At 43.5% G+C, this 12,652-nt stretch overlaps 1 protein-coding gene and 1 long non-coding RNA gene across 3 annotated transcripts; both read left to right on the forward strand.

Moving 5' to 3' along the window:
- The first annotated feature begins 6,726 nt into the window (after positions 1-6,726).
- Positions 6,727-10,932, forward strand: LOC147607364 (uncharacterized). 2 transcript variants are annotated; one of them, XM_086790206.1, is made up of 2 exons: positions 6,727-7,304; positions 7,464-10,932. In XM_086790206.1, exon 2 carries the CDS (start codon positions 7,506-7,508, stop codon positions 10,218-10,220), a length of 2,715 nt encoding a protein of 904 aa, XP_086646332.1. In that variant the 5' UTR covers positions 6,727-7,304; positions 7,464-7,505; the 3' UTR covers positions 10,221-10,932. The 2 variants fall into 2 exon arrangements, with proteins under 2 accessions (XP_086646332.1, XP_086646331.1); XM_086790205.1 differs by having other exon boundaries at positions 6,741-7,308.
- Positions 10,881-12,251, forward strand: LOC147607365 (uncharacterized). The gene is made up of 3 exons (XR_015264652.1): positions 10,881-11,017; positions 11,103-11,180; positions 11,306-12,251. It is a non-coding gene; the product is annotated as an uncharacterized LOC147607365 (long non-coding RNA).
- Positions 12,252-12,652: the final 401 nt, after the last annotated feature.

The following is a 12,652-nucleotide window of genomic DNA, read 5'->3' on the forward strand; positions in this document are numbered from 1 at the left end:
ATGCAGCTAGAAGAGTAAATGAGGGTAATGCAATTACAATGTCTTCCTTTTTTGCCCATGAAGAGAGAGAAGTGCCATTTGCTAATACATTAAGAAGGGAGAGTATCGGAGAAATTCCCTCTTAATTACAATGCAATTACAATGCAATTACAATGTCTTCCTTTTTTGCCCATGAAGAGAGAGAAGTGCCATTTGCTAATACAATAAGAAGGGAGAGTATCGGAGAAATTCCCTCTTATGTATTTGAAAAAAGACAAGGAGGGATTTTGTCTATCCTCCATGAACTCCCGCCCGTACAAGGTACACATGCAGCTACTTGGCCTTTGGTATATTCGTGCACTTTAAGTCACTCATTAGGAGGGATGGCACATGAGTGTCGGTTTTGTGGAGCACAGTTATGGGCAAGTGAAAAGAAGATGAGTTGTGGACAGGTTCTTGTTGTAAACATGGGCGTGTGTCTGTTCCTTCACTTGCTGAACCACCTGAGCCATTAAGGTCTCTTTTGATTGGTAGTGACACTACAAGTAAAAAATTTCGAGAAAACATCAGGGCTTATAATAGTGTGTTGGCTTTTTCATCATTGGGTGCACAAATAGATAACTCTCTCTTTCACAATAGTAGTGTCTATACTTTCAAGGTGCATGGGACTGTTTATCATTGGATTGGGTCCTTGGTCCCCAATAATATGTACAAATAGATGACTCTCTCTTTCACAATAGTAGTGTCTATACTTTCAAGGTGCATGGGACTGTTTATCATCGGATTGGGTCCTTGGTCTAGGTGTCATGAATGGATTGGAATCCACAACCCTAGAAGCACTTCAATCCATGATGCACACTTCTAATCCATTTGCACAAGCTTTTAAGTATGTGGGAAGAATGTTGAGTGACAATCCAAGTTTGGATTTGAAAATGGCTATATGTGAGACGAAATCCACATCTAGGCAGTACTCAATGCCAACAGCTTCCGAGATTGCTGGTATCATAATTGGTCAAGGTGATGATCATAATGTTGGTCGTTGTGATATTTTATTGCATACTCGAGAAGGCACATGCAAACACATCTCTAATTTGCATAGGTGCTATATGCCTCTTTTGTACGTCATGTTATTTCCAAGAGCGGAGGATGGATGGCACTTGAGAATCCCTTATGCTGATGCACAAGTGAGTGCATTGAGAAATGGTCATTGTGTGACTCAACGACAATACTATGCTTATCGATTGCAAATTCGCCCAGATACAAATGCATGCTTGCTACGTGGTGGAAGGTTGTTGCAACAGTTTATGGTTGATGCCTATTGCAGTGTTGAAGAGTCACGATTATCTTGGCTACGCCATAACAAGAAAGTTTGCGTTCAGAGGTTCATAGTGGTTTAGCAGACATGCTTCATGTGGAAGGAAGTGGAAGTGGTATTGCAGGAAGGACAGTGGGAAGTAGAATAGTGTTACCTTCCAGTTTTACTGGTGGGCCACAACAAATGTATCAACTTTATCAGGATGCCATGGCAATTGTTCGTTCAAAGGGCAAGCCCGATTTATTCATTACTTTCACCTGTAACCCAAAGTGGCCAGAGGTATTAGATGCTTTACTCCCGGGGCAAAGTGCATGTGACTGGCCTGATTTGACTACTAGAGTATTTCACCAAAAACATTCAGATATGATGAAAAATATCGTGAAGAAGGAGCTCTTTAGTAAGGTGATTGGATATGTGAGTGTCATTGAGTTCCAAAAAAGAGGATTGCCTCATTCACACATGTTATTGATCTCGTGAAGAAGGAGCTCTTTAGTAAGGTGATTGGATATGTGAGTTCCAAAAAAGAGGATTGCCTCATTCACACACGTTATTGATCTTGGATAGTGCCCATAAACCTAAGACTCTCCCAGACTATGACAGATTAGTATGTGTCGAATTGCCTGACAAGCAAATGTTTCCTGCTCTGCATGATGTCGTGTTGCATTGCAATATCCATGGGCCCTGTGGGCCATTCAATCCAAGTGCAATTTGTATGGATAAAGGGAAATGCACAAGGAACTATCCACGAGCTTTTGCACAAGAGACTACTGTGGATGAGAGTGGTTACCCCGTGTATATGCGTCGAAATGATGGAAGAACTGTGGCATTGAAAAAGTGTAATGTTGATAATAGATGGGTTGTGCCATATAACCCTTATCTTTTAGTGACATATAATGCTCATGTAAATGTGGAAATATGCTCAACAATAGCAGCAGTGAAATATCTTTACAAGTACATATACAAGGGGCATGACAGAGCAACAATAAGATTTAGCACTGTACAAGGTGGGGATGTTAATGCTGCTTGCGTAGTCGATGAGATTCAGAGGTATTTGGATGGACGTTACGTCTTTGCATCAGAGGCAGTTGGAGACTCTTTGAGTATGATTTACACAATGAGAAGCCTGATGTGCAACAGGGTTGTTGCAGGTACACTTAGATGGGGTTGCAGGTACACTTAGATGGGGGTCATAATGTTATCTTCATAGATGATGATAATATTGCAGATGTTTTTCAGAGGGAAAATGTAGGCAAGACTACTATGACTGAATGGTTTACCTGTAATTAACTACATCCTGAAGCAAACAATACATTGTATAGTGATTTCCCTTAACAATGGGTTTGGAACTCTAGGTTGAAGAAATGGACCAAAAGAAAGATTGGAAACACTATAGGGCGCATGTACTTCGTAGCTCCTTTGGTAGGTGAGGCATACTATGTTCGCCTACTTCTTACAATATGTAAAGGATCTAAGTCATTTGAAGATTTGCGTTCGCTCAATGGTCACATCTATCCTTCTTTCAAGGCAGCTTGCATTGCCAGAGGGATACTGGAAGATGATTCTGAACGGGTTGCATGTATGGAGGAAGCATCATCCATGCAAAATGCCTTGCAATTGAGATGTCTTTTTGGTACTATATTGCTATTTTGTGAGCCTTTCTGTCCAGGAATATTGTGGAAGAGATTTCGAGAAGAAATGATAGAAGATTTTCTATACCAGTTATCGAGAAGCAGGGGTCAGTTTATTGGTATTGAACAATTAGCTGAAACTCATACACTACTACATTTAGAAGAAATTCTTCGTGCTCAGAGACGAACATTGGCAGATTTTGAAGGAATGCCTGAACTAGAACTAATTTGGAAGTCTTGGGTGAAAATAGATTGTTTTTGGAAGAGAGATCTTTTGATACTAACCTGTCAAGTGCTATGGAGTCAACATTAACAGATAGCCATCGTGTTGCTTTCGATGCTGTAATGCATGCAATTGCGACAGATGCAGGTGACATTTTTTTCCTAGATGGTCCGAGGGGATCGGGCAAGACCGGTACTAAAGTTGGTGAAAGAGTATTTCTTCCACGGATTACATTTATATGCAGCGAGGCCCAACTACCATTCACCATGAGGCGGAGACAGTTTCCCGTGCGGCTGGCATTTGGCATGTCAATAAACAAATCACAAGGCCAAACCCTAAATCTCTTGGGGTTGTATTTGGTGACTCCAGTGTTTACTCATGGGCAATTGTATGTCGCATTGTCTCACGAGCACGGTCTCCTCATGCTGTGAAGGTGTTACTTGAGGATACTGCTAATGTGGAGTGTTCATTTGATGATCTTCAAAGTTATACACCTACAACAAACAATATCGTTTATAAGGAGATCTTGATGACTTCAGAGTGACAAGTCAGGTTTCTTATTTAAGTTCTGCAATTTGATTAATTTTGTTGTGATTTCTTTTATACATATTTGTCCATGGTAAAAGTACCTATTTTTATTGTTTATGTTTTGACAGACATGTCTAAGATTACCTTTACATTGGACATGCCTTTGTCGAGGATAGTAGGTGAGTTATTCTCTATATTTGCATAACTTTTCTTGATTACAAAGTATGGAACATGACATTCTATACTGATGTCTATCTGTACAGAGCCACCGCTATGTTCAGCTCCTATTACTGCAGGTCACATAGCAGGGATTATGATTGATGCTTATAGGGATGGGTAAGTATAAGTGTAATTGTTAGGCATTGTATGAATATTTTTTGAACCTATATATAAATAATTGTATAACCTATTTGTTATGCTTTGATTTTAGGATATTGCATGACATTGATACGTTTATGGAGTAAGAGTTGTCGACGAAGGCATCAAGGTGTACGCAATCGGTGTTCCTGATGAGGAGTGGGGTGTCTATTTGTTTTGGAGAGAGATGGACAGATGCTTTGCATCATTTGAGGGGTATTCAGTACCCGATGAGTGGTTGTTTCTTACATCCATCATGACCATTGGTATTCGTTATGGGTTTTATACTAGAGCTCCTCATGTACCATCCACTCGATGTTCTATTGTACGAGGTAATTTTGATTATGTTTTTTTATTATAAGATTTTTCTAAGATTTTATTTATCGATGTGTCGTTATGTGCAGGTCCTTTTGAGATTTGATTTATCGATGTGTCGTTATGTGCAGGTCCTTTTGAGATTTGATTTATCGTTGTTTCGTTTGTGCAGGTCCTTTGCATTCATCGATAGTAGAGCATGTGCGGGATGGATCACCGCTTTACAATAGAGAGCGTATTGTGAAGATGAGGAGACAATTGAATGATCCTTCTCACAAGAGAAGAATTCAATTTGTTGATTCTGACATTACTGACTGAGAATACGTATTTTGTGGTGCATTTTGAGAATATGTAATATTGGTCCTTTTTTGCATCTTCGTATGCTACATTACTATGATATTTTTGTTTTCGCCATAAATCTACGAGACATGGATGTTATTTTGAGATATGTATATATGAAGTCACTTGAAATAATGTATTGTGTTTACTTAAAACATGACCTAAATTGGAGAAACTGAGCCTATTTTTTCTGGAACTCTACCTGCCCGCAGCAACGCGCGGGTCCAATACTTGTATATTTACATGTGTATGTGTGCGTGAGAGAGAGAGAGAGAGAGAGAGAGAGAGAGAGAGAGAGAGAGAGAGTAAGTGAGAGAGAGAGAGAGAGATTGAAAGAGAGAGAGAGAGAGAGTGCTTCTATGTGTGGGAGAGTGTAAGAAGAGAGAGGGAGTGTGTGCATGTGTGTGTGTGTGTGTGTGTGAGAGAGAGAGAGAGAGAGAGAGAGAGAGTTTCAACATTTGAGAGTGTGTGTACGTGACAGAGAGAGGGAGAGGGTCATGTGCATGTGCATGTGTGTGTGTGTGTGTGTGTGTGTGTGAGAGAGAGAGAGAGAGAGAGAGAGAGAGAGACGGTTGTAGAGAGGGAATAGTTCTTTTCTGGAACATTGGTCGGCCGCAGCAATGCGCGGGTGCAATACTAGTATTCTTTAAAACAAGAGCTCCTACTCATAGAAGCTTTGACAACAAAAACCATCTAGGAATGTTTTTGGATGGAGGACATCCCTAGCCCAAAGTACGACACTCACCATCACTTTGGTATGTTTTCAGATGGGGGGAGCTTGGTGGGGGACATCCCTAGATGCATATGTGCATATGGATCATGGGCTCTTGGGATCCCCCCATGAGATTGGGTAATGATTGAGGATGCATGGCTACACCACATTTTTGATCCAAGTGGTATTATGCTTTTCAGCTTGGGAGTTCATCTATGCAATTTCCCATTTGATCGAGGAGATGATGTAGATTATTATCTAGGGTTATGGATTGGGCTACCCATTATGATTTACGACTCATGTGGGCTACGTTCATCTATGAGGTCACACAACTAATTTTGGCTTTTGTATATAGCCTTTGTATACTTTGTGTGCATGACCACCCTTTGATTTTGAGAATGAAATCATTGTGGGAAGGGATGGTTTGTAATGTAGAGGTTTAGGTGCACATTCACATGGGGAATGTGCCTAGGCACTTTGGGCTTAGGGGCATTCACATATGTGGGTTTATGGGGCATTGGGTGATAAAAGGCATAGGGCACATGGATATTGTACCCTTTTGATACTTTTGACATGTCACCTTTACATGTTCTTGGAGCTCTCATGCCCAAGCTTCCATGGTGGTACTCCCTTAGACTACACATGTGGTACTCCATCTGATGAGTGGATCTCTCTCCTCTCTGCTCCCCCCTTTCTTGCACTACTTACATGGTTGCTCAAGCATGGGCAAGGAAAATTGACTGCCCACCATGAAACTCAAAATGATGGGCATGAGGTGGTAGATGACTGAGGAGTTAGGTAGGCACTCCAAGTTTGTAGATGTGTGTCAGGCCATCCGTTCGTTTCGAGAATGATGATTGGTTGTCCCTTAAAAGGTGGGATGGGCACAGGGTTGCTTTTTGACGTGCTGCCCTGCCCATCAAAACTGATGTTCTTTTCACATAATCACCCGTTTTGGAGCTTCTTGATGTAATTTTTGACGTCTCTCCAAAAAAATTGTAAGTAAATTACGTTCAAAACGGCCAAAAACGTGCATGACGGGCGTCAAAAATCAACCCTGGATGGGCACCCCTCTTTGTGTAAAGGACCTAATGAAAGGTATTGTCTGAAAAATGACCTCACGCCCCACCCTTTTATGGATTCACTAAATCATGGGGAAAAAAAAATTGGGCTTTTTAAAATAAATTTTCGGAAAATTATAGGGGCAAGCATCAGTTTCAGTTAATATATATATAATTATTATTAATCCCAAAAAAAGGAAATTTTGTTCTTAATATTATAGAAAAAATATATTTTATTGGTAGGTATGCATAAACGTCGTCTTCTCCCTGCGCTCTCTAGGGTATCCTCGTCATACGGTTTTCAAATCATGGCGAACACGCCCTTGCCCTCTTCTTCACCTTCCCGACCTCTGCTTTCTCTGCTCCGACTTCTACTTTCCATGCTCTTCCTCCTCCTCCTCCTCCTCCTCCTCCTCATGCTTGCCTCTCCTCCCTCTCTTAAAGCACCCCTGCCCCTTTGCTCTGGCCATTACCTTGGCAAAACTTCATCCCTTCGGAGCATCTGTGACGAAGGCTACAGCCAGTCGCTCTCCAGCGGCGGCGAGCTTGTCATAAGCCCTAGCCTCTGCGAAGAAGGACTGGGCCCCTGCGTCGAGCCGCCATTTCTGTTTCCCAGACCAGGGTTTCGAAAGCTTTCGCACTTATCGCAGGCTTTGCTTTCAACAAAAGCTTTTGGCCACATTAGGGTTTCGCCCATCGCCTAGCAACGCCGCCTGCCAAATTCGGTTTCAATAAGGAACACCATGGCTCGCTTTCTGCCGGATTAGGGTTTCAAACGCATCAGTGCTACCTTAGGGAGAAAGGCATCCCGCATACGGCGATCACATTTAAGGTTTTGCCAACGCTTGTAGGTTTGTCCTAGCCTCTGTCTTTGTTTTGATTTGATGATTTTTCCTTCAACATTCAGGCCTGTAATGTTACATGGAAGCTGCACCTGGCTAGCTGGGCCAGGGTTTATGGGTCTTCTCTGTAGAATTGACATACATTTTACCGAAAACCCTTGCAGGACCAGGGTTTTTGGTTTCCTCATCAGGTGTATATCTCTGCCATGGGGATCTTTCGAGCTGGTGTGAGAGTCAGGAGGGCGCTTTCCCCGACCCCTTCAGGTTCATCCAGCGATGATGAGGAACACAGGGCAAATAAAAGATGCAAAACCAGGAGAGGTGCTGCTAGAGTCTCTGATGCTGGAGTCCCCCACGATCCTCATGTGGATGATGATGATGATGGAACAGAATTATCTCAAGTTGCAGACAGTATCTGTAAGCTACCGGGAGAGCTGTTCAAGCTCCCAGATCTGAGCGAAGTTCTCTCTCTTCATGCATGGAATGATTGCCTCACTGAAGAGGACAGGCAGAGCCTCTGTTCCTACCTTCCAGATATGGACCAGGAGTCTTACAAGAAGACTTTGAAAGAGCTCTTTGGTGGTGGAAATTTCCATTTTGGTTCCCCATTAGAGGACTTATGGCAGTGTTTGAAGGATGGCATGTGCGACCCCACTGTAGCGAGCACTCATCAAGCTCTGATGACTCTACAGAAGAAGGAATATTATCATTGTTTGCGACAGTATCACAATGGCATGGTGAGCTCTTTTTTGGAGATGCGAGACCTTTGGTTGGATGATCCTGAGGCCAACCTTAAAGAGAGGCTCAATTCATGGTATGCCAGGAAATCAAAGGCTTCCTGTACTGGAGCTCATCTTGTGGTATCAGACAGCGACAAGGCCCATCTAACAGCAAATTTCATGGTGAAAACCTCCTCGAAACCTAGAGGGGCTGGTGAAAGAAGCAAGGCAAGCTCTGGAGAGCAATCCCTGAAATCAACCCAACTAGCACCAGCAGTGTTTGAGGAGGGCAAACGACAGAAAACAGCAGTTTCTATGAAAGAGGAGCACACTTGTATAGCCGCTTTTTCTGTCAGGTCCCCTATAAATTGTGAAAGCACAGGCACAGAGGCATTCTTAGTAAAGAAGAAGAAGCAAGGCAACACAGGATCTGGCAGCAAACATAAGACAGAGATTGAAACGAGGGAAGCTGCTCATGGGTTGGGGATGAATGTGGAAGAGATGGCCATCGATATGGACAGGTCGGTGAAGGCTAAATCTTCACCTAATGTCAGGCTGCAAATAGCTCAGAAGAAGAGTGGACAGGCTAATAAAGAGGACAGTCGTGCAACGGGATGTAGCATGGAGATCAATGTCAGAGCGTTCAATGTATATGAAGATAGCCAATCAACCCGAGTGCTAAATATTGAGCAGGGTGCTGATAGAGGCCTGGGGTTTAAGGGCTCAGAAGTGTTGGCAAGAGAACCACCCAGTGTTGCACGGCTGAAAAAGGGCAAAAGCAGGGCTCATGAAGTGGAGGAGTTGTCATCAAGCCCTTCCAGAGACTTGTTGTCTGATGAGTCGACTAAGATAGTGAGGAAGGGTGGCTTTCCCCTTGTTCCTTCCTCTGTCTTGACCTTTCCCTTTTCGATTTTACACTTCATGTCTGCAGTTAGGGCCACATTTCTGGATCGTTCAGAGCCCAAGTCTAGTGAAACCGAGGATGCACCTCTTGCAATAACTTTCAGGGAAATTGTGAGAAGGGTTCAGGCCTGTCCCGGGGACCATTTGATAATGGAGACGCAGTTGCCTTTTGAAGGTCTGATCAGGGGTGTGTTGAAGGTTCTATCCTGCAATATAAGGAAGCCTGCTCTGAAGGATTTTAGGCCATTTGTAGTATATGACAAGGCTGTGAGGTGTTGGTCTTGGATTGGACCTTTGCCTGTCCACCCGATTTCTTTTGAAGAGACAGATGTGCAATCCTTTGCAAAAGTCTGGTGCATATTCCCCACAATACTTTTTAAGTTACAGGATGCATTTGCAGAATGGCTGAAAACTGCAGAGAAAACTCTAAAGCAACTTGGCCAGCTTGCCCTGGTGCCACTGCCTACATTTCCTGTTCTTCCAGATGAGAAAGAGAGGTTCAAGGATTTGAGAACGCAAAAGAGTATTATCACTATCACCCCTAGCTCACACGAAATGAAGGCTCTGTTCCGAAGAGAGGAAGGTGTTCGGTATTCGGCTTCAGAGATGGCTTTTTGTTATACTACTGTGGATGGACAGAAATCTGCGGTTGCACCTCTGAGATGGATTGGGGGAAAGTCTAAAGCCAAAGCAAGAGACCATTTCATGTTGAAGCCGGACCGACCTTCCCTTATCACAATACTTTGTCTAGTAAGGGATGCAGCTGCCAGGCTGCCTCAGGGCATTGGTACTCGGGCAGATGTCTGCACACTTCTCCGCGATTCACAGTTTCTTGTAGAGGATGTTCCGGAGCTACAGTTAAGTCAGGTTGTGAGTGGTGCTCTTGACCGGTTGCGCTATGAAAGGGATCCTTGTATACGCTATGATATAGACAAGAAGCTCTGGGTTTATCTGCATGCTGACAGGGATGAAGAGGACTTTGAAGATGGTGGAACTACATCTACAAGGAGCTCAAAGCGGGTAAAGAAAGATGGTGCTGACATTGCTGGTTCACCTGCTCAAGGGCATGGTTACAATGAAGATATATCAGAAGCTGAGCTTGATTCGGGCTCACCCAACTGCACTGGTGGTGGCATGAGAGATTTGGCCTCACCCTCACCCTCACCCTCACCCGAGCTTCTGTATGACTGTCAGAATGGGGGGCCTTATGTGATTGTACCTGGAGCTGCTGGTGGGCAAGCACAGGAGGAAGTTTTGCTGCCGCTCATTGCTCACCCAACTGCACTGGTGGTGGCATGAGAGATTTGGCCTCCCTGAGCTTCTGTATGACCGTCAGAATGGGGGGCCTTATGTGATTGTACCTGGAGCTGCTGGTGGGCAAGCACGGGAGGAAGTTTTGCTGCCGCTCATTGATCTTCCTCCCTCCATGCAGACTTGCTGTAGAGATATGGAAAATCATCCTATTGGTTGGGAAGTGTGCACAGCAGAAAAGGAGCTCTCCATCACACTGTAGTGCTTTTTAAAGGAAGATTATGGTGTTAATGGAGGTGTTGGGTGGGGCCTTATGTGAGGTTACCTGGAGCTGCTGGTGGGCAAGCACGGGAGAGTTTTGCAACCACTCATTCAAATTCCTCCCTCCATGCAGGCTTGCTGTAGAGACATGGAGATCATCCTATGGGTTGGGAACTGTACATAGCAGGAAAGGAGCTCTCCATAACACTGTAGTGCTTTTTAAAGGAAGGTTACGGAGGTGTCGTGCCATGCACCAGTATCTAACCAGACATTGTGCTCCTCACCCATATGTATACATAAATTCCCGAGGGTAGGTGATTTCTTTACATGAGTCTAACTGACTCAGCAGCATTGGTTTTGCCTGGATTCTAGCTTCTGTACTTGACTTGGTCAACTGTGTGGCTGTTTTGTGTGAGCTAAACTCCACCAGTACCAGGTCCTTTCATCAGCTTTTTGACTCCATGTCTTCTCAAGTGAAAGTGGCAAGATGCATTTTGTCTTTGCTTTTATTGGGTAGAATGGTGCGTCTCTGCTAGCAATGGTTAAAAGGGCATGTGTGTCTATCAGAAACTTGCCTTTGCCAGGTATGTGTGGAGTTTTTTTTAGGTGGTTTCAACAAGGGATGACTTATGTGATTCAGACGTTGCATGCTTCGTATTGTTCTGGCAGATTTTCTTTTCTTCTGAGTATCCGACTGATGCTGATTACTAAGCCTGAGCACCTTTTCCTACCAGCATGTAGGCTGAGGTACCCCTTTACACACTGCTTTGCTTTAAAGGGTGACAAGCAGGCCCCACAGCTGCAATTCATGGAACTTGTAAATGAAGAATCCAAAAAATGCCATTTCACTTGACGTGATTGTCTGTTGGTAGGGACATCCATTCATCTTCATCATTTTGGGCACAACGTGGCTGCCCAGTCAGCTCTCAGATGGGAAGACTAAGAATAATGTAGCTTTTTCGTCAGCGTGACTGAATTCTGTGTGCCCATTCCATCAAAATATTAGAAAGGGGAGTGATGGGCACACGTCCTGTGTGTAACTGGCATGAGGTATGAAAGGCCTTGACAAAGTGATGGCTGGTAGTCAAGTAGTCTGTATCTTAAAAAAATTTTTGGGAGAAGGGACAAAGCTACCAAACCATCCACACTCATGCACACGGAAGGATATGTACATCCAGGTAACTGCGGGGAGCTGGGCAGGGTTTGAACACACATCACACCGCTACGCACACACCCAGTCGAACCACTCTGCCAACTTCTGTTGGTTATTCTGGATCTTACTTTATATTGGAAAGTAAGAGAACAAATCTATCTACCTTAAAAAAGAATGGTTTGTTTTATGAAATGCGGTTCACTTTCAAATTTTGGAGTAGTGGCCCCTTTCCTCATCTAAGCCTACCTACTTCTCTCAGCTTAGCCTCTCTTCCTTGGAATAAATTTAGACCCAGTCTAGCATGGTAGAGGAAGCCAGTAATTGTGGCTAATTATTGCTCCATTGGAATGCTATAGAAGCATGAGAGTGGGCAGATTCAGTCATGAGCTCATCTGTTGCTGGCATTCAAGATTCATGTATGTGCTGATATGGAGAAATGTCTGTTTGGTGGCACAAACTCTTGGTGCTTCCAGGGGCCATAGTGTGGTTGTGGCAGCACCTGAAAAAGCTGTAGTTAAGAACACACAGAACTTGATAGTGGGTAGCATGAAGAGCAAGAAGGTGATGGGTTGACATCAAAGAAAGGTGCAGGGCACCTAGTTTACACATTGCGAGCCCTTTATTTGGTTGTAAACTTTTCCCCAGATGCCAATGTTTGAGGTAAGTATAGAAAAGTGTGCTCTCCTTTTTACAGTACTCGTTTTGTGGTGCCATTATCTAGGCATCATCCAGTACAGAAAGTTCAAAGGAATTGTCTCTTTCTACTTGATATTAAGTCTCATCTTGGATTATTGTCCTGCATTGCAAGTACCGGTTGATCTCATGGATTTCGGTTTGCATTGAAATGGCACATAGTAATGGTTTTGGATTTTGGTTTGCTTTTCTTACAACAATAAACATAGCTATGTTTTTTAGGTTCGAACTTTTGGGCCTTGCTAGGCCTGAGAGAAATTTTATTTATTAGAAAAATGTAAACCAAAAGGGTAGTTCACATGCTCTGCACTTAGGTGCCCTCATGTGGATCATATGTGATCCGCGGTTTTGTAGATGCTTGGCGAGCCGGGAA

Source organism: Cibotium barometz, chromosome 55, assembly GCF_041138505.1.
Source record: "Cibotium barometz isolate CiBa-2024 chromosome 55, ASM4113850v1, whole genome shotgun sequence".
Taxonomy (NCBI): domain Eukaryota; kingdom Viridiplantae; phylum Streptophyta; class Polypodiopsida; order Cyatheales; family Cibotiaceae; genus Cibotium; species Cibotium barometz.